This window comes from Heterodontus francisci, chromosome 14 (genome assembly GCF_036365525.1).
Source record: "Heterodontus francisci isolate sHetFra1 chromosome 14, sHetFra1.hap1, whole genome shotgun sequence".
Taxonomy (NCBI): Eukaryota; Metazoa; Chordata; class Chondrichthyes; order Heterodontiformes; family Heterodontidae; genus Heterodontus; species Heterodontus francisci.
Window position 1 is genome coordinate 85,143,645 of NC_090384.1, and position 16,974 is coordinate 85,160,618.

Below are 16,974 nucleotides of genomic sequence, written 5' to 3' on the forward strand. Positions count from 1 at the left end.
TCCCTAACAGCACTGTGAGCTGCAGCAGACCAAGAAGGCAGCTCGCCTTCTCAAGGGCAATTAGGGATGGGCAATACATATTGGCCTTGCCAGCATTGGCCATATTCTGTGAATGAATAAATTAAACAAAAATTGAAGAAATATTTACAACCTTTAGTAGAAAGGTGCCAGATCTGTGTCTCAATGGCACAGGTGCCCAACTCAGATATTTAAAACAAGAAATCTCTCCCTGTCTTGCCAGCTTTGACATAGTTATCCCTGGACGTCCCAGGTGAATGTGCCTGACATTTACTCTGGGATATGCCGCCCCTATAAAAGTTTCTGCCCCCTTTTGTTTATTCAAGTTGACTTTTCCGTAGAGCATTGATTTTCCTTTCTTTCTAGATTGTGCTCTCAAAAATGTGCCAAATTAAGCTTTATATGTTATCAATTAACATCATTTGTCCGACTTATCTGTAAATAATTGTTTTATTGAGCCTCGGACTGCCTAAACTGTAAATCAGTTGACAATAGTGATGTTAAAAATAGATAATCCAAGAGTTCATTTTCTGGTCAATTTGAACTCCAATACTTTTCCAAATGTGAACTACATGACCTTGTTAACTGGTGCGGAGAATAGTTTAGGATACTAATTAAAATCATTACAAAATATTGCTGAATTGTAAACAGGACTTTTCTCCTTGGTTCAGTGGTCAGTCTAATCTTTAACTGGCTGAAAGCTGAAGAGCGTCAGTGATTGCTTGGTAAATTTTATTGGGACTTCTTCAGCTGTCGTCATAACCTTATGAACATTTTTCTAGGACTGCAGACTATCATTATAGGTTGGGCTGCTTGAGCTCTAAATGTGCTGTTTGAGAGGCCTTTTATTTCATTCCTTTGAGAACATATCTCCTGAAAAGAAGTGGGTGTCAGTTTTAAACAGGAGAAGCCTGCTGATGGGGAAGCACCCAACAACAAATCTTGTTGATAATTGTTCACTAGAGGCTTATATCTGAAGGAACAAATATATGTGTCAGAATTACGTTTAGAAGAAGAAAAATGACTCAGTTTGCAAATCCAGGTGTGGGAACTTTTACAGCATGGGATTATGTCGTTTTTGCATCTCTCTTTGTCATTTCTTCCGGGATAGGGGTCTTCTTTGCCATCAAAGAAAGAAAGAATGTTACCTCCCGAGAGTTTCTGGTAGGAGGGAGACAGATGGTTTGTGGTCCAGTGGCCCTCTCTCTCACCGCCAGTTTCATGTCTGCAGTGACCGTGTTAGGAGGCCCCTCGGAGGTTTATCGTTATGGGGCTTCTTTCATCCTCTTCTGCATCGCCTTCACTTTTGTCGTCATCTTCACAGCAGAGCTCTTCCTACCAGTCTTTTACAGATCAGGAATTGCCAGCACATATGAGGTGAGATGAATAAAATCAATTAATCACTCCACCATTTGGTGGCCGTTCCTTCAGCTGCCCTGAGCTCTGGAACTCCCTCCCTAAACATCTCTGCCTCTCTTTCACTTTCTTCCGTTAAGGCGCTTCTTAAAACTGACCTCTTTGACCCAGTTTTTGGTCATCTGCCCCAATAATCCCCTATGCGACTCTGTGCCATATTTTGTTTTATAATGTTTCTGTGAAGTGTCTTGGGACATTTTATTACATGAAAGGTGCTATATAAATATAAGCTGTTGTTTTAAAAAAAAGTAACACGTATGTCGCTCAGTGGTTTGTTTGGCGCTATATTGTCGCAGGTTCAATGACTTCTTTATTGCAGGAAGTCAGAGAAGGTGTAGCTAAATAAACCTAATGCTTGCTGTATGGATTTTATCACAACTTCAAAACAGCTTATTGCCTCTGAAAAACTCTACGACGAAATCATTTTCTTTTTAAATCCACATGAATAATTCGATGACGATTTCTGTGAGCATTTAAAATTTTGATCCACTGTATTTAAATACAACATTTTGTGTTACATATTTAAACATGAAATATTTGAAAAAGGATAAGTTCAGCATGTTATATATATTCAAACTTATTTTAAATATCTGACTTTTTTCCCATTGAACAGGTCCATTTACAATAACTATTATGAAGTGTCTTTTGTATATTGCAAATTGTAAACTTTTGTAGGTCCAGTTGAATTTTTGTTGATTTACTCAGTCAATGTGCAGTAAAAAAATCACTTGTTACATTTCCAGCTGATCACTGCAGTAAGTTCTCAAGAAATTGTCTTTACCCATTCTGGAGATTTTCTAAACTGCCGGTAGAATCACGTCAATTTCTAGAGATAAGGCAAACTATGCAAGACCTGCTTAGGTAATAAAAACAAGAAATGCTGGAAATACTCAGCAGGTCTGGCATCATCTATGGAGAGAGAAGCACAGTTAACGTTTCAGGTCAGTGGCCTTTATCAGAACTCCAGGATGTGGGTTTCGCTAGCTAGGCCAGCATTTATTGCCCATCCCTAATTGCCCTTGAGAAGGTGGTGGTGAGCTGCCTTCTTGAACCGCTGCAGTCCATTTGGGTTAGGTAGACCCACAGTGCTGTTAGGAAGGGAGTTCCAGGATTTTGACCCAGCGACAGTGAAGGAACGGCAATATAGTTCCAAGTCAAGATGGTGTGTGCCTTGGATGGGAACTTGCAGGTGGTGGTGTTCCCATGCATTTGCTGCCCTTGTCCTTCTAGCTGGTAGAGGTCACGGGTTTGGAAGGTGCTGTCGAAGGAGCCTTGGTTCATTGCTGCAGTGCATCTTGTAGATGGTACCCACTGCTGTCATTGTGTGTCGGTAGTGGAGGGAGTGAATGTTTGTGCCAATCAAGCGGGCTGCTTTGTCCTGGATGGTGTCGAGCTTCCTGAGTGTTGTTGAAGCTGCACCCATTCAGGCAAGTGGAGAGTATTCCATCACACTCCTGACTTGTGCCTTGTAGATGGTGGACAGGCTTTGAGGAGTCAGGAGATGAGTTACTCGCCGCAGGATTCCTAGCATCTGACCTGCTCTCGTAGCCACGGTATTTATATGGCTATTTCAATTCAGTTTCTGGTCAATGGTAACCCACAGAATGTTGATAGTGGGGGATTCAGTGATTGTAATGCCATTGAATGTCAAGGGGAGATGGTTAGATTCTCTCTTGTCTGAGATGGTCATTGCCTAGCATTTGTGTGGCACGAATGTTAATTGCCACTTATCAGCCCAAGCCTGAATATGTTCCAGGTCTTGCTGCATTTCTACACGGACTGCTTCAGTATCTGAGGAGTCGCTCAGCAGAATACTTACTGCTCTACTGCAAACAATTTAGATTTTTTTTTTGCGTTCAGGAAAGCAATAAACATTGGATCTGTAGTTCTTAGTGACCTGGGATGCTGATAGAATCTGTTAATCTCAGTTCACCAAGGAACTTTTGAACATAATACAAAGTTAGGAGAATTGATCTTCAGGCTTTTGGTCCATGCTGACAGGAAGAAAGGTTTCTTTCTTTGTCCTGCAAGAGTTCATGTTAAGAGTTGAATGAGTCATGGTTAACTTCAACCAATTTCCAAGTGTTGTGGGACTTCCTTAAGAAGGGACTACTTTAAGAATAGACCACCTTAAGAGCTGAAGTGAAGATCACCAGAGAAAATTATGTTATGTCACACATGTGGGTGGAGGCTGACAGAGTAAGAGGTGTTTAAATCTAGCTCGTGTAGTTACTATTTGTATATATACATTCAGTTCAGTTAAAATAAAACCCATGTTTTATTTACTTGCATATTACTTGCAGTCCTGTGAATCTTAAAACAGATCACACACCAAAGGGACAAGTAATATCACACCAAGTCCTTTGAGGACTGCTGGTTAGGCTGCTCATTATGCATGGCCCATGTGTACTTGAATTTGAAATGATGGGGGGGTGGGGCGGGGGGTCCTATGACTGGTGTGGAACCTTGATTTGGATATTCAAGTCCTACAGCAGATGGGCTGCTTGCCATTTACAGGTTCAACTGAATATGGCATCAATTGGCCATCAAGATGCCCACCCCACCTATCTAATTTTTAACTGCTGGCTGCTCATTTTTCAGATGCAATGCTGTGAGTTGAATTTCTGCCAGGTTATTTCCAGTGCCAATAAATCTTGTACATTTGGATTATTGTTGACTTTTTAAAAATGTACCTTTTGAGAAGTTCCTGCTTGTGCACATGTCAGCCATGGTTCAGTTGATAGCACTCGCACTTCCAGGTCAAAGGTACTGGGTTCAAGACCCACTCCAGGGCTTGAGCACAAATCTCAAATGCAGTTCTGAGGGAGTGTTGCACTGTTGAAAGTGCTGTTTCTCAGGTGAGATATAAAACTGAGGTCCCATATACCTGCTTGGATGGATGTTAAAGATCCGTTGGCACTATTTTGAAGAAGTGCAGTGGAGTTATCCCCTGTGTCCTGGCTAATATTTATCCCACAGTCAACACCACAAAATAACAGATTATCTGGTCATTATCACATTGCTGTTTGTGGGAGTTTGCTGTGTGCAAATTGGCTGTTGTGTTTTCTATGTTACAAAAGTGACTACATTCAAAAGTACTTCATTGGCTCTAAAGCATTTTGAGACATCCGGTGCTACTGAAAAGCGTTATTTAAATGCAAGACTTTCTTTCATTGAGTAAATAAGTTTTCACAGTTTACACTGCATTAGAAAATATTTGTTAGTGCATTTGTTGCATGTTTTCAGGTTTGCTGAACTGCTACAAACAATATTTTAGTGCAAATGGACAACAACCACATTTTATTTTAACATAGCTACAGACAGACTTTTTGTATTCTTCTGACATTGTCTGTAATACAGGTTCTATAATCTGAGCTGAAATTGAAAAGTTCGTTTTAATTTTAAAGTAATAAAGCATTTTTGTTCTTGCTTCTTCCCATTTTACACCCTGAACCTGATCCTTCACAACCTTAGCATTATATTCTACCCAAAGTGGAACTTCGGATGATCTATCCCCTCCATCGCAAAAGTTGCCTACTCCCAAAGCCTGTAACATTACCCACCTCTTCCACTGCCTCAGCCAATCTGCTATCGATGGGCCTGGATTTTGCAGTCAGCTGCGAAGCAAGGCACTCACTGCTGACCTCAAAGAAAGCTTCCCGCAAAGATCTAACGATCTCTGTAGTGTAGTTTTCCCCTTTCCCAAATGGCAGCTTAAATCTGGTGCCAGGTCAAGGGACTGTCTTGGCGTGCAGCAGGAGTGATGTCAGTAAGCAGCTAAGCAATCAATCATATTGAAGTGTTCACACGTGCCCTTAACCATACCTTTGTCACTTCCAAACTGGACTATTCCAGTGCTCTAGCTAACCTCCCATCCTCCACATTCTGTAAACCTCAGCTCATCCAAATCTCTGCTACCCATATCGCACCCTCATCAAGTCATGGTCATCCATTATCCATGTCCTTGTTAGTCTACACTGGCACCTCATGACGACAACACCTCAAATTGACAATGTTCATCCTCCTGTTTAAATCCCTTCTTGGCCGCACCCTTCCCTATCTCTGTATCCCCCGCCAACCCTACAACCCTCCCCAAACTCTCCCTTCCTCTGATTCCAGCCTCTTGTGCATTCCTCTTCCTTTCACCTTACCCTTGGCTGAAGTGGCATCAGCCATTCAGGAACTGCACTTTTGAATTGTGTCCCTAAACCCCTTCCACCTCTCTCTCCTCCTTTAAGAGCCTCTTTACAACCCAGCTCTTTGACAAAGCATTTGGTCAATTTCTCTTAATACTTCCTTCTTGGGCTCAATATCATTTTATCTTCATTCTTGAGATGAGGGTCTCACTAGCAAGGCTGGCAAGGCTAAGAAGGTTTGAGACTACTAGGTGGATTGAGGTTTACAAGATGATGAAGGAACTAGACTATGGCCAGAATTTCACATTGAAGCAGTGGCCCCACTGGCACTGGAAACCACACTGCTATTTTGCGTGGCTCAGGTAATTAATTGCCTGCAGCTGTGTCTTCCGTCCCTCTGAGGCAGGATGTCACACTTCCAAGAGCTACCAGCCAATCAGAGGCGGCAGCGGAGTAGTGGACACTGCTGGGATTGTACCCGGTGAGAAGAGCCACCAGAGACTCAGAACAGGTAAGTGGGGTTAGGGCTCGCTGAGGTCAATCAGCCAGGCCCCAGCGCGTGGGGGGCGGGGGGTGCGTTGATGTGGAGGGCAGGAGGTGTTCTTCCAGCGGAGGGTGGTCCTCTGTTGGGCACAGGGTGTGCCCCCCAGCCTGCAAGGAGGCCACCCGGTATTACTGGGCAGCCTCTTCAGGTAGTGAAGTGCCCATCAGCCACTGGAAGTTTTGTCAACTTGTTTTAATTAAATTTGTTACGGGGTCCAGGAGTCAAATCTCAAATTATGTAAAGGCCAAGCTAGGTTAGATGTTAGGAAGTGGGTCTTTCTCAGAGAATAGTGGATATGTGGAACAGGCTGCTGGTTCATACATTGAACACTGAATCAATGAATTCCTTCAAGCTGGGGAGTGGACGTTACCTTGTAAAAGAGGTTCATACCTGGTAACTTAATCAGGGCCAAAGTGGTCTTGTGAATTAGTTTTCATCACCTGTAGGGGTAGAGGAATTTTCCAGATTTTTATCCAGATATTCATCTCTCCCAGGAGCTTTTGGCTGGGATGTAGACTGCATGCATTGTCATGCAGACCACATCACAACTATGTGTGACAAGCTGGATGGGCCAGTAGGTTTTCTCCAGTCCGTTATTTTCTGTATGTTCATATATTCTTTATAAAAATTCAATTGCCCATTATGAAAACTGCCACTTTAATTAGCTTCCCAAAATGAGACTGCAATCTTCTCACTTTTTCCATGGCAGGGGCACTGAAAAAATGTTTTTGTGTTCAGCCTCAACTCCATCACTCCCACCCTACTTGCTAGTTGTCAGCACAGCAACAGGGAAGTAGGAATTGAGAACTTCACTTTTCAGTGACCCAGCCTTGAAAAGGGGAAGATAATGGTGGAATCAATGAAGTGTATAGCTACCCGATAGCAACTTTATGCTGCAATGTTTAGCTTGGAAACAATTTATCATTTAAAAATGTGAAGGTCTAATTCTCTTACTCCTTCACTTCATTTAGAATTTGCACATCACACTTAGTTGATCAGTTACAGAATGTTGCATAGAAGATGCACAGAAAATAGTGCCTATACATATATTTATATGTATATATATACTTATATTTTTATATATATGTGTATAAATATAAAACTAACAGTGAAAATGCTGTTAATGCATATCATCTCCTTTTGACAACTGGACAAATCGAAACTTATGCCTTTTCAATTCCTTGTAAAGGCTCAAATTCAAGAGGAATGTGTAATAAGGTAAAGCATCAGTGAAGCAGTGTGCATTTGTTATATGATTAAGTTTATTATTGGTAGTGATTCTGCCTCTGAGTCAGAAGATCAAGGATTCAATCACTGCTCCAGGACTAGATAACAGAATTTAGCCCTTCACTTTAGTGCATTACAGAGAGAATACAGCCTGGCCAAAATTGATCCCTTAACAAACAACAGCAAAACAGGTCATCTGAAGATTTCTGTCATTACTGTGTGCGGGACCTTGGGCTGGGTTTACTGCAGCTGGCGGCAGGTCCCGACGCCAGGCTCAAAAGGCGAGGGGATACCACCTCTGCCCTTTGGTGACCAGCCTACACCCCGCACCCACCCCCCCCACCCCGCCACACCGGCTCTAATTAATGGTGCTCAGGCAATTAATTGCCCAGCTCCAGGGTCCCCATCCCTTTCAGGAAGGGGATCCCGCCTCCAAGAGCTGCAAGCCAATCAGAGGGCCATCAGTTCAGTAGTATTGACTGTGCAACCAGGAGCAGTGGTCATTGTTGGTACTTCAAGAGGCCTGTGACCAGGATCAGCTCTGGAGCCCTGGATCACTGGTATGTATGACCGGCTTGCTGGGGTCAATCTAGCAGGTCCCAGTAAGGGAGTGAGGGAGAGTGATCGTTGAGGGGTGGGAGGGGGGTTATTAGCAGAGGGGTGGCCTTTACTGCCAGGAGCCCTCCGTGGGCCACAAATTTCCCATGGAGCAGACCATCCCTCCCCCAAGCCTGCAGGGAGGCTGCCTGACTTTATTGGGTGGCGGGGCTCCCACCAACTGTTAGTAAATTGGCCTCTGGGCAGGAAGGCCATCTTTGGCCTTCCCCGCCCTGGACTAAATTCCAGGGCATCGGTAAGGCGACGGGCACTCCGCCCCTGCCTTCCACGAAATTTTATCGCCCCCCCGCCTCCATTCCCGTCCCTAGGGGGCCCATAAAATTCAGCCCCTTGTGTGCAAATTGGTTGCCATGTTTGCCTGCAAAACAACAGACTCCATTTCAAAAGTAATTACTTGGCTGTAAAGCACTTTGTGACATCCTGAGAACGTGTAAGGAGGTATATAAATGCAAATTCTGTCTTTCTCTTTTGTTTCACTATTACATAAATATATTTGGTAATTAGACTTATCTTTCCTTTCTTTCCTCAGTACTTGGAGTTGAGGTTCAATAGAGTGGTTCGTGTTGCTGCTACCATTATATATATCCTGCAGACTGTAAGAAGCCACAATTATTGAAATTCACTAGCTACATTTATATTGATATTCTGCATTAAACAAGGAAGAGATAAATTGATTTTTTTAAATCTTCAGATTCTCTACACAGGAGTTGTGGTTTATGCACCAGCTCTTGCACTGAATCAAGGTAAGTACAATGAAATGGTTATTGAACATTAGAACATTAGTTTACTCACAGTGAAGGCTTGTTCTGGCATCAATTGAAATTTAGTGCAGTAATAAGTTCCAGTAATTCAACATCTAAAGCCATTACTCTTTGCTGTGAGTATAATTGCCTCCTTGTTTACTTACACAATAATAGTGACTGAACTTCAAAGTAATCCTTTTTATGTGCACTCATTTTGGACATCACTAGAGGCATTATAAGGTATTAAATAAATGCCTGTTCTTTCTTTAATTATGATCTATAATCTAAACATGTAGTGTTGTGGGCCATTTCTATAATAACAGTGGATTGATGTGCATATTCTGACATTGTTTAATGCTCAAGAACTAGTAATATAATCCCAATATCTCAAGTCTCACCTTACAGCTATATAGTTTCTCATTCCCACAATCATTATGCTGAATCCCCACTGTACACTGTCTATGGTTTATAGTCACTTCTATAATGGTATGCACAAAATAGTGCACAGTACTCCAACTGAGGTCTAACCATTGCCTTATATAAATTTATCAATAGTCTTTGACCCTTATGTGTCATTGCCCTATTTGTAAGCTTCAATGCTATTGGTGTTTGGTATGCTTATCTACTTGCACTCAACATTTTGAAGGAATTCTGTATTTGGACCCATCCCTCCAGAACCCCCTGTTCTTCCACACTCATCAACATCATTCAATTTAACTTCTACTCCCATTCCTTGGTTTTGCTCCAAAAATGCCTTCTCACTTGCACCTGCTATCTGCCTGCGCTTTCCACTGTAATGCTAATTTTGCTAACATGGTTATGTTCTCCTTCAGTCTTTTACTTCCTGAAACTCTTTGCATTGAATTGACAACATCCCAGCTCTTGCATCATCATAAAATTTCAATATCATGATCCCTATTCCCAAGTCCAAATCACCTGTAGTGGACTCAGCATATGCAATTTACGATATTTCTCCAATCTAAGAAATACCCATTAATCCTAATGCTTTGTTTCCTATCCATCAGACAATTATCTATCAAAAATGCTACATGTTCTTTTACAACAACCACCTGAATTTTTGTAACAAATCTTCTGTAAGAGACCTTACTAAAAAGACTTTGAAAATCCATATGCACTACATCTACAGGACTTTCTTTGCTTATACAAAGAGTCAATTCTTCAAAATACTCTAAAACATTTGTCAAAAATAACTTGTGTAACAAACCTATGCTGACTGTCCTTGATTACCTCACACACTTCAAAATGGTCAATAATTATATGCCAGCTTATGGATTCTATGACTTTGCCCATAGCTGGCATTAGCTTAACTGATCTATAGTTGCCCAGTTTATTCTTCTCTCTTTTATTAAGCAGAACATTGATTGCCCTCCAGACTCTTGGCAAAGTTTGTATATCTAAGGAGGATTTGGAAATTCTGGTCATAGCCTTTGTCTCCTTGTGTCCTTTCCACAGGATACATGTTGTCAGGCCCCACTGACTTGTCAATCTTAAGTTCTGCTTTTTTTTTAGAACCAACTCCTTTCCTAACAGCTGTTCCTAGATAATGACATATTTTCTGTTTATGACATGATGATAAGCTAAGAGAACAAGGTATATCTATCTTTTTTAAACCAAATAATTTTCAAAGTCATCTCCATCAATTATTCCACACCCTGCTGTAATAAATCTACAGTCTGACTTTCACTACCTTTGTAAAAGCTGATGTAACATGCTTATTTAATATATTTGATAATCTTCATCTTTAATAACCAAATTCTCCCTTCATTCCTGAGTGATCCTAGCCTCTCTCTAATTATTCTTTCACTTTTAATCTAGTAATAAAAGCCTTTGCTTTTGTATTATCTGTTGACCATTTTTTCATATTTCCTTATAATGTTCCTATTACCCTCCATAACTTTAATATTCTCAGTAGCTGTATAACTCTATGACTAGTACTTTTTGTAATGCTATGAGTAAATATGTTCTGGAGATCTAAGAGTGTAAATTTAAGATGGGAGAGCACATAGAAAAGGCCATAAAAAGGCAAATGGTATTTTGGTTATTATATAGTGGCCTGAGTTCAAAAGCAAAGAAAGGATGTTGAGTTTGCTCAAACATTTGGTTAGGCCACATTGCATGTGGTTCTACATGCTCCATTAAAGGCTGCCGAAAGGGTGCAGCAACAATTCACTAGAATTATCCCAGAAATGAGAGGCGATAGTTATAAACAAGAGGCTCAAAAAAAAGGGCAAGGAGGAAGCTCATATTGATTTTCAAAGTGTTGGAATGCTGTGAAAGGTAAGCAGCAAAAGATTTTTTTCATTAATGGAATGAATCAGTACCAGGGGCATGCACTCAAGATTATCACTAGGAAAATGAAGGGGTAGTTAAAAAAAAAGTTTTTGAGTGGGGAACCAGTTAATGACAAAGATGCACACTGGGAGGCCAGTGGGTTTCCCGTCCAGAACTCCACATCCCCACCTAAGTAATCCATGCTGTCAATATCTACGCCCATATTTCTGTGCTGTAACTCCTATGAGTCTAATCAGCATCCTAGAGTCTCTTCTTGTTTGTATTTTCAATTACTAGTGGCAAACCTTGAATGTTTTTCAGCATGTAGCTCTGAGCAGCAGATCTTTAACAGCTGCTGACCTACTGGATATCCCACCCATGTAGGAGAATTTAATAATCATTAAATTAAGTTGACTTCACAAATTCATTCTAGATTTGCTCCTTGTGCTACCTACAAATGTGCTTGAATGACATGCCAGCAATATGGCAGAATGTTGGTTGCTTTGGTGCATGTCAAAATATATTAAGGAATACCCCATTTGAGATCAATTAACTGAGCGAGCAATTTTGTACAGACTTAAACAGACTGGGGCAGATTGCATTAATATAGTACATCTGTGCTATTTTCTAGGATAACTTACTTTTTTGAAATAATGGTCCCTTTTTATAAATATTTGCAATTCTGTTATAAAATGATGGTATTCTTCACAGACTGTTATGCATAAATATAAATTGGTGGTAATTCATTGCACCCCACTGGTGGGAGAATACAACATGCAGCTCAGAACCTTGGAAACAACAATTATTTGTGATGGACCACTTTAAAAATTACAGCCACACATGTATTAGCCAATTATACAGAATTTTAAGAGCATGCTTTATAATGAGCTTGCACCAAATTCCTTTTAAGGAAAAGTTTCTTTTTCCATTATCTGGGGTTAATTCAGAGTCCATTAAAAAAAATTAAATGACAATGTGGGGTTAAAAAAATCTAGTTTATTATTCTACTGCTCCTTCAGATTGTTTATGATTTCAATGTCCAGGCATTGCAGTAATTTCACTCACTACTAAACTGATTACATTGGATTTTATAGACTGTAGAGTACATATTATCCAACATTTTGTCACATGTTGAAATACATGAGTATTGTGTGAACAATCATAAACAGGAAATGCTTATTACGTTACCTCCTGTCACTAAATATTTAACTTGGATCTTGAGAATTTAGGCTATTAGTTGGAACATTCTGTTACAGAATAAATACATTAAAAAACAAAATAATTGCCAAAATTCTCCCCCAACTGCATTACACCACACCCCACAACACTACAAATCAAACTTGTTCCTCGTTTGATCACCATTTAGCATCAATTATTTCTTAACCTTGTTTTGGCTGTTTCTGTATTGGTTTAATGTTATAATCATATTCAGAAGAAAACTTAGGTGATTTTCAATGCTAATTATTTTTAAATTCATTTGTTTATATTCATATTTACTTTCCTTTATTTTTCAATTTAAGTGTATGTATTCTGCTTCCACAGTGACTGGTTTTAATCTGTGGGGATCAGTGTTTGCAACAGGAATTGTCTGCACCTTCTATTGCACCCTGGTATGTACATGTGCTTCCATTCAAAGATCATTTAGATAAGATATTTAGTGAACTAGACCCTTGTGCAACAATTTCACAGATACACAGTTGAATATTCATTAAAAAGAACATTGTTCCAGTTAATGATTTAATCTTATCTGAGACAAATACTTGAAATTTTGGTATTAATATATCGGGGATTTTAAGTTTTAACCAATGTTCCCTCCACACAGCAATCTGCAAGTTCCCGCGCAAGTCAAGCACAAGTTGACCAGTTGAATTTATCATGCACAAATACAGCCAAGAAAAAATTAAAGGGCCTTAAAAGAAAAGGGTTTGCACAACAACAAATAAAAATTAGGGGGAACATTGGTCTTAATGACTGTTTGGTCTCCTAAAGTTTCATTTTCTTGTGATTATTCTGTCAACTTTGAGGCAAGTATCCAACACCAGTAACAATCTGAAAGAACATCAGGGTCAATTTTAGCCTGGGGGAACCAGGCAGATGGGGAATTAAAAGCAGGTTGTTGTCCCCAGTTTAAGCCTGCAGAGGTGTATAGGCAGATGATGTGCCTACCTAAAGGTGGGAGACGTATGCATTTATGCAAATTGGGGTCCTATTATGTCAATAGGTTTTCCCGCCAGGCTGAAGGCTAGAAGAAAAGACAAAGAGGCCTTGCAAGCAAGTCAAAAAGTTTCCTTCTTGGGTCAGGAGGAACAGGAATGCCCTTTAGGTCTCAAAAAGTAAATTGTACCCTTCCTCCCTCTATTTCTCTCCCGCGAGAACGTTCTGATGTCCACTCCTTATCCACTTACCTAGAAGCCAGCAGATGTCCAGGGGTTGACCGAGCTTCTCTTGCTGGCTGCTGCTCTCCACCCCCTTCTCACCCATTCCCAGTGGCAGGTAAACTGGTGGTATAATAAGAGCAAAATACTGCAGATGCTGGAAATCTGAAATAAAAACAGAAAGTGCTGCAAATACTCAGCAGGTCAGGCAGTATCTGTGGAGAGAGAAGCAGAGTTAATGTTTCAGGTCTGTATCCTTTCATCAGAACTGGCAAAGGTTAGAAAAGTATTAGGTTTTAAGCAAGTGAAGGGTTGGGGGTGGGGGGGATGGTGGGGAAGAGAACAAAAGGGAAGGTGTGTGATAGGGCAGGAGAGATTAAATAACAAAGATGTCATGGGACAAAAACAATGAGATTGTTAGTGCTTGTGCTGAAAGTCAAAGCATTAGTCCAGAGAGAATGTTAATGGCAGAGTAATGAGCAGCTCTGTCCAAAAGCACAAACACGAAAAACAGGTAAATGGTTAAAAAATAAAATAAAATATATTTTTTAAAATAAAATAAAAAGGCCAGTCATGTTCTGAAATTGTTGAACTCAATTTTGAGCCTGCAAGGCTGTAGAGTGCCTAATCGAAAGATGAGGTGCTGTTCCTCGAGCTTGCGTTGATGTTCACTGGAACACTACAGCAAGCCAAGGACAGAAATGTGGGCATGAGAGCAGGGGAATATGTTGAAATGGCAAGCAATCGGAAGTTCGGGATCATGCTTTTGGACTGTGCGTAGGTGTTCTGCAAAGCGGTCACCCAATCTATGTTTGGTCTCCCCAATGTAGAGGCGACCACATTGTGAGCAGTGAATACAGTATTCTAAATTGAAAGAAGTACAAGTAAATTGCTGTTTCACCTGGAAGTAGTGTTTGGGGCCTTGGATGGTGAGGAGAAAGGAGGTAAAAGGGCAGGTATAACACATCCTGCAATTGCATGGGAAGGTGCCCTGGGAAGGGGACGAGGTGTCGGGGGTGATGGAGGAGGGGACCAGGGTGTCGCAGAGGGAACGATCCCTTCAGAATGCTGACAGGGGAGGGGAAGGGAAGATGTGTTTGTGGCATCACGCTGGAGGTGGCAGAAATGGCAGAGGATGATCCTTTTGATGTGGAGGCTAGTGGGGTGGAAAGTGAGGACAAGGGGAACTCTATCGCAGTTCTTGGAGAGAGGGGAAGAGGTGAGGGCAGAAGTGCGGGAAATGGGTCGGACACGTTTGAGGACCCTGTCAACCACAGTGGGGGGGACATCCTCAGTTGAGGAAAAAGGAAAGCATGTCAGAGGCGCTGTTGTGGAAGGTTGCATCATTGGAACAGATGCGTTGGAGACAGAGAAACTGAAAGAATGGGATGGAGTCCTTACAGGAAACAGGGTGTGAGGAAGTGAGGAAGTGTAGTCAAGGTAGCCATGGGAGTCAGTGGGCTTATAATGAATATTAGTAGACAGCCTATCCCCAGAGATGGAGACAGAGCAGTCGAGGAAGGGAAGGGAAGTGTCGGATTTAGACCATGTAAAGATGAGAGAAGGGTGGAAATTGGAAGCAAAGTTGATGAAGTTTTCCAGTTTGAGGTGAGAGCAGGAAGTGGCAGCGATACAGTCAACAATGTACCAGAAACAGAGGGAGGGTGTCTGGAACAAGGAATGTTCAACATACCCCACAAAAAGGCAAGCATAACTAGGACCCACGTGGGTACCTGTAGCAACACCTTTTATTTGAAGGAAATGAGTGGAGTTGAAGGAGAAGTTTATAAGTGAACTGGTGGCATTTGCACGAGACCCAGAGGTTAAAATTGCCCTGGGCTCCTGCGTCTCCTGCCGAAATTAACTCACTGGCATGGTTTCCTGGCAGAAACCTGTTCCAAGTTTAAATTGGACAGCATGTAAAACAGGCAACCTCCTTCGTTTCCCACTGGTGGGCTCGGTTAAAATTAAGCTCCACAAACAGGTGATTTTCATTCGGTGAGAGGTTAAAAAGTTAAAAACTGAAGCAAAAACATAACCCACCTCAAACCAACCCACTTCTGGTATGAACAGAGGTGGGACAAGAAGCGGGTGACCAATCCACTCGAAGGAGATGGGTTGATCATTTAACTATTTTAATGAGGATGCATGCCTTCATTTTAACAGTGATTCTATTTTTAACCACAGTCGGCCAGGTTTTCCTGGCCACAGGAAACCTAGCAAATGAATGGAGGCAAGAAGAGCTGAATCCATAAGGTGAGTACATTTATAGCGCTGCTGGTGGGCCAGGAGGAGCAAGTGTGATACTTCCAGGTCCAACAAGCTACCTAGTAAATCCCCCACCCATGATCTGTCTGTTCCCCCTGCACTGCGATTGGAACATCCCCCCCACCATCACCCGCCCGATCATCATCTGCATCCCGACATCCCCATTAGATCTATTTGCTCTCAACACAGCTCGGCTGCAGATTTTACTTCCAGGCTTTCTGACCTCAAACTACCAACCCCCGCTCCCTCCCCACCTCTGAGCTAATGTACAACCTATTCTTTTTTTAATAAAAGTTGCCGCCTTGATGATGAACTTTTAGCCTTGGCATTAATGCTTCTTTAAACTTTCAGGGTGGTTTGAAGGCGGTGGTATGGACAGACGCGTTCCAGATGGTCGTGATGCTGTTAGGATTTTTAACAGTTCTTGTCCAAGGAACCATCAAGTTAGGAGGCAGTAGCAATATGTGGAAGACAGCTGGGAATGGCCAAAGACTCAATATATTCGAGTAAGTGACCCCTCATAAGGACGACTGTGAGACTTCTTTGGAGAAGAGGTTACATTTTCATTACATTAGAAAATAGCTGAAGTTTGGAGGTTCCCATTAATGTTGAGAAATAAGTTTTGAATCTTGCAATTTTACAAGAGTTCACTACCTACAAATGATCAGCTTGTCTCTAGAGGGAACCTCTTTGTTGGAGCTGAAAGAAATTTCTGATTTCATTTTTTTGTTATGACTTTAAAAACATTGACCCCAGAGATCCATTGGCCATGATTCTGGTAGTTAGAGCAGGATCATACCTGCTGGAGTTTGCAGGGTCAGTAGGAGGACATCTTATTTATACTTTAACTACTACAGGTACAGCTTTGGTGCTTGCCTGCCTACTTCATGCTGCAATGGAAAATCCAGCACCTGGTTACCATGGAGAGTGTGGGGAGAGATGATGGGCGTTGAAGAGCTGCCTTGAAACCAAATGCATCTCCCCCTCATCCACTTGTACAAAGAGTGAGATACAGGTGTCTTTTAAATACACTGGTACCCTGCTATAAAGCAGTCCACGGGATCCATATCTCAAGACAGCACTATAGGTAAGACTGCATTATTTCATAGGCTTGATCCCTACAGTTTCCAGTCCTCGTGCTCCAAAATAAATAAATAAAGCAGGTGCTGTGGAAAATCAACCGTAGAATTAAATGGCTGCTTTTAATTTTTCTTCTTTAAAATGGGAGGATGTCTTCATAGTTGTGGGAGGCTTGTGGCCACATTTGCAGAATGAAAAGTTTGGGGTTAAGTTGGACCCGCATTATACCAAGTTCTGCGCTTTCATGGACCGTGTTA

General features: G+C 41.5%; 1 protein-coding gene across 1 annotated transcript in view; it reads left to right on the forward strand.

Moving 5' to 3' along the window:
* Positions 1 to 766: 766 nt before the first annotated feature.
* The window catches only part of slc5a12 (solute carrier family 5 member 12), a 73,433-nt gene continuing 57,225 nt past the window's right edge, over positions 767 to 16,974 (forward strand). Inside the window, exons 1-5 of the mRNA XM_068046487.1 lie at positions 767 to 1,395; positions 8,489 to 8,554; positions 8,651 to 8,702; positions 12,537 to 12,604; positions 15,989 to 16,143. Of these exons, the coding sequence (XP_067902588.1) occupies positions 1,039 to 1,395; positions 8,489 to 8,554; positions 8,651 to 8,702; positions 12,537 to 12,604; positions 15,989 to 16,143 (698 nt within the window). The 5' untranslated portion in view covers positions 767 to 1,038. The remainder of the gene's footprint in view (positions 1,396 to 8,488; positions 8,555 to 8,650; positions 8,703 to 12,536; positions 12,605 to 15,988; positions 16,144 to 16,974) is intronic.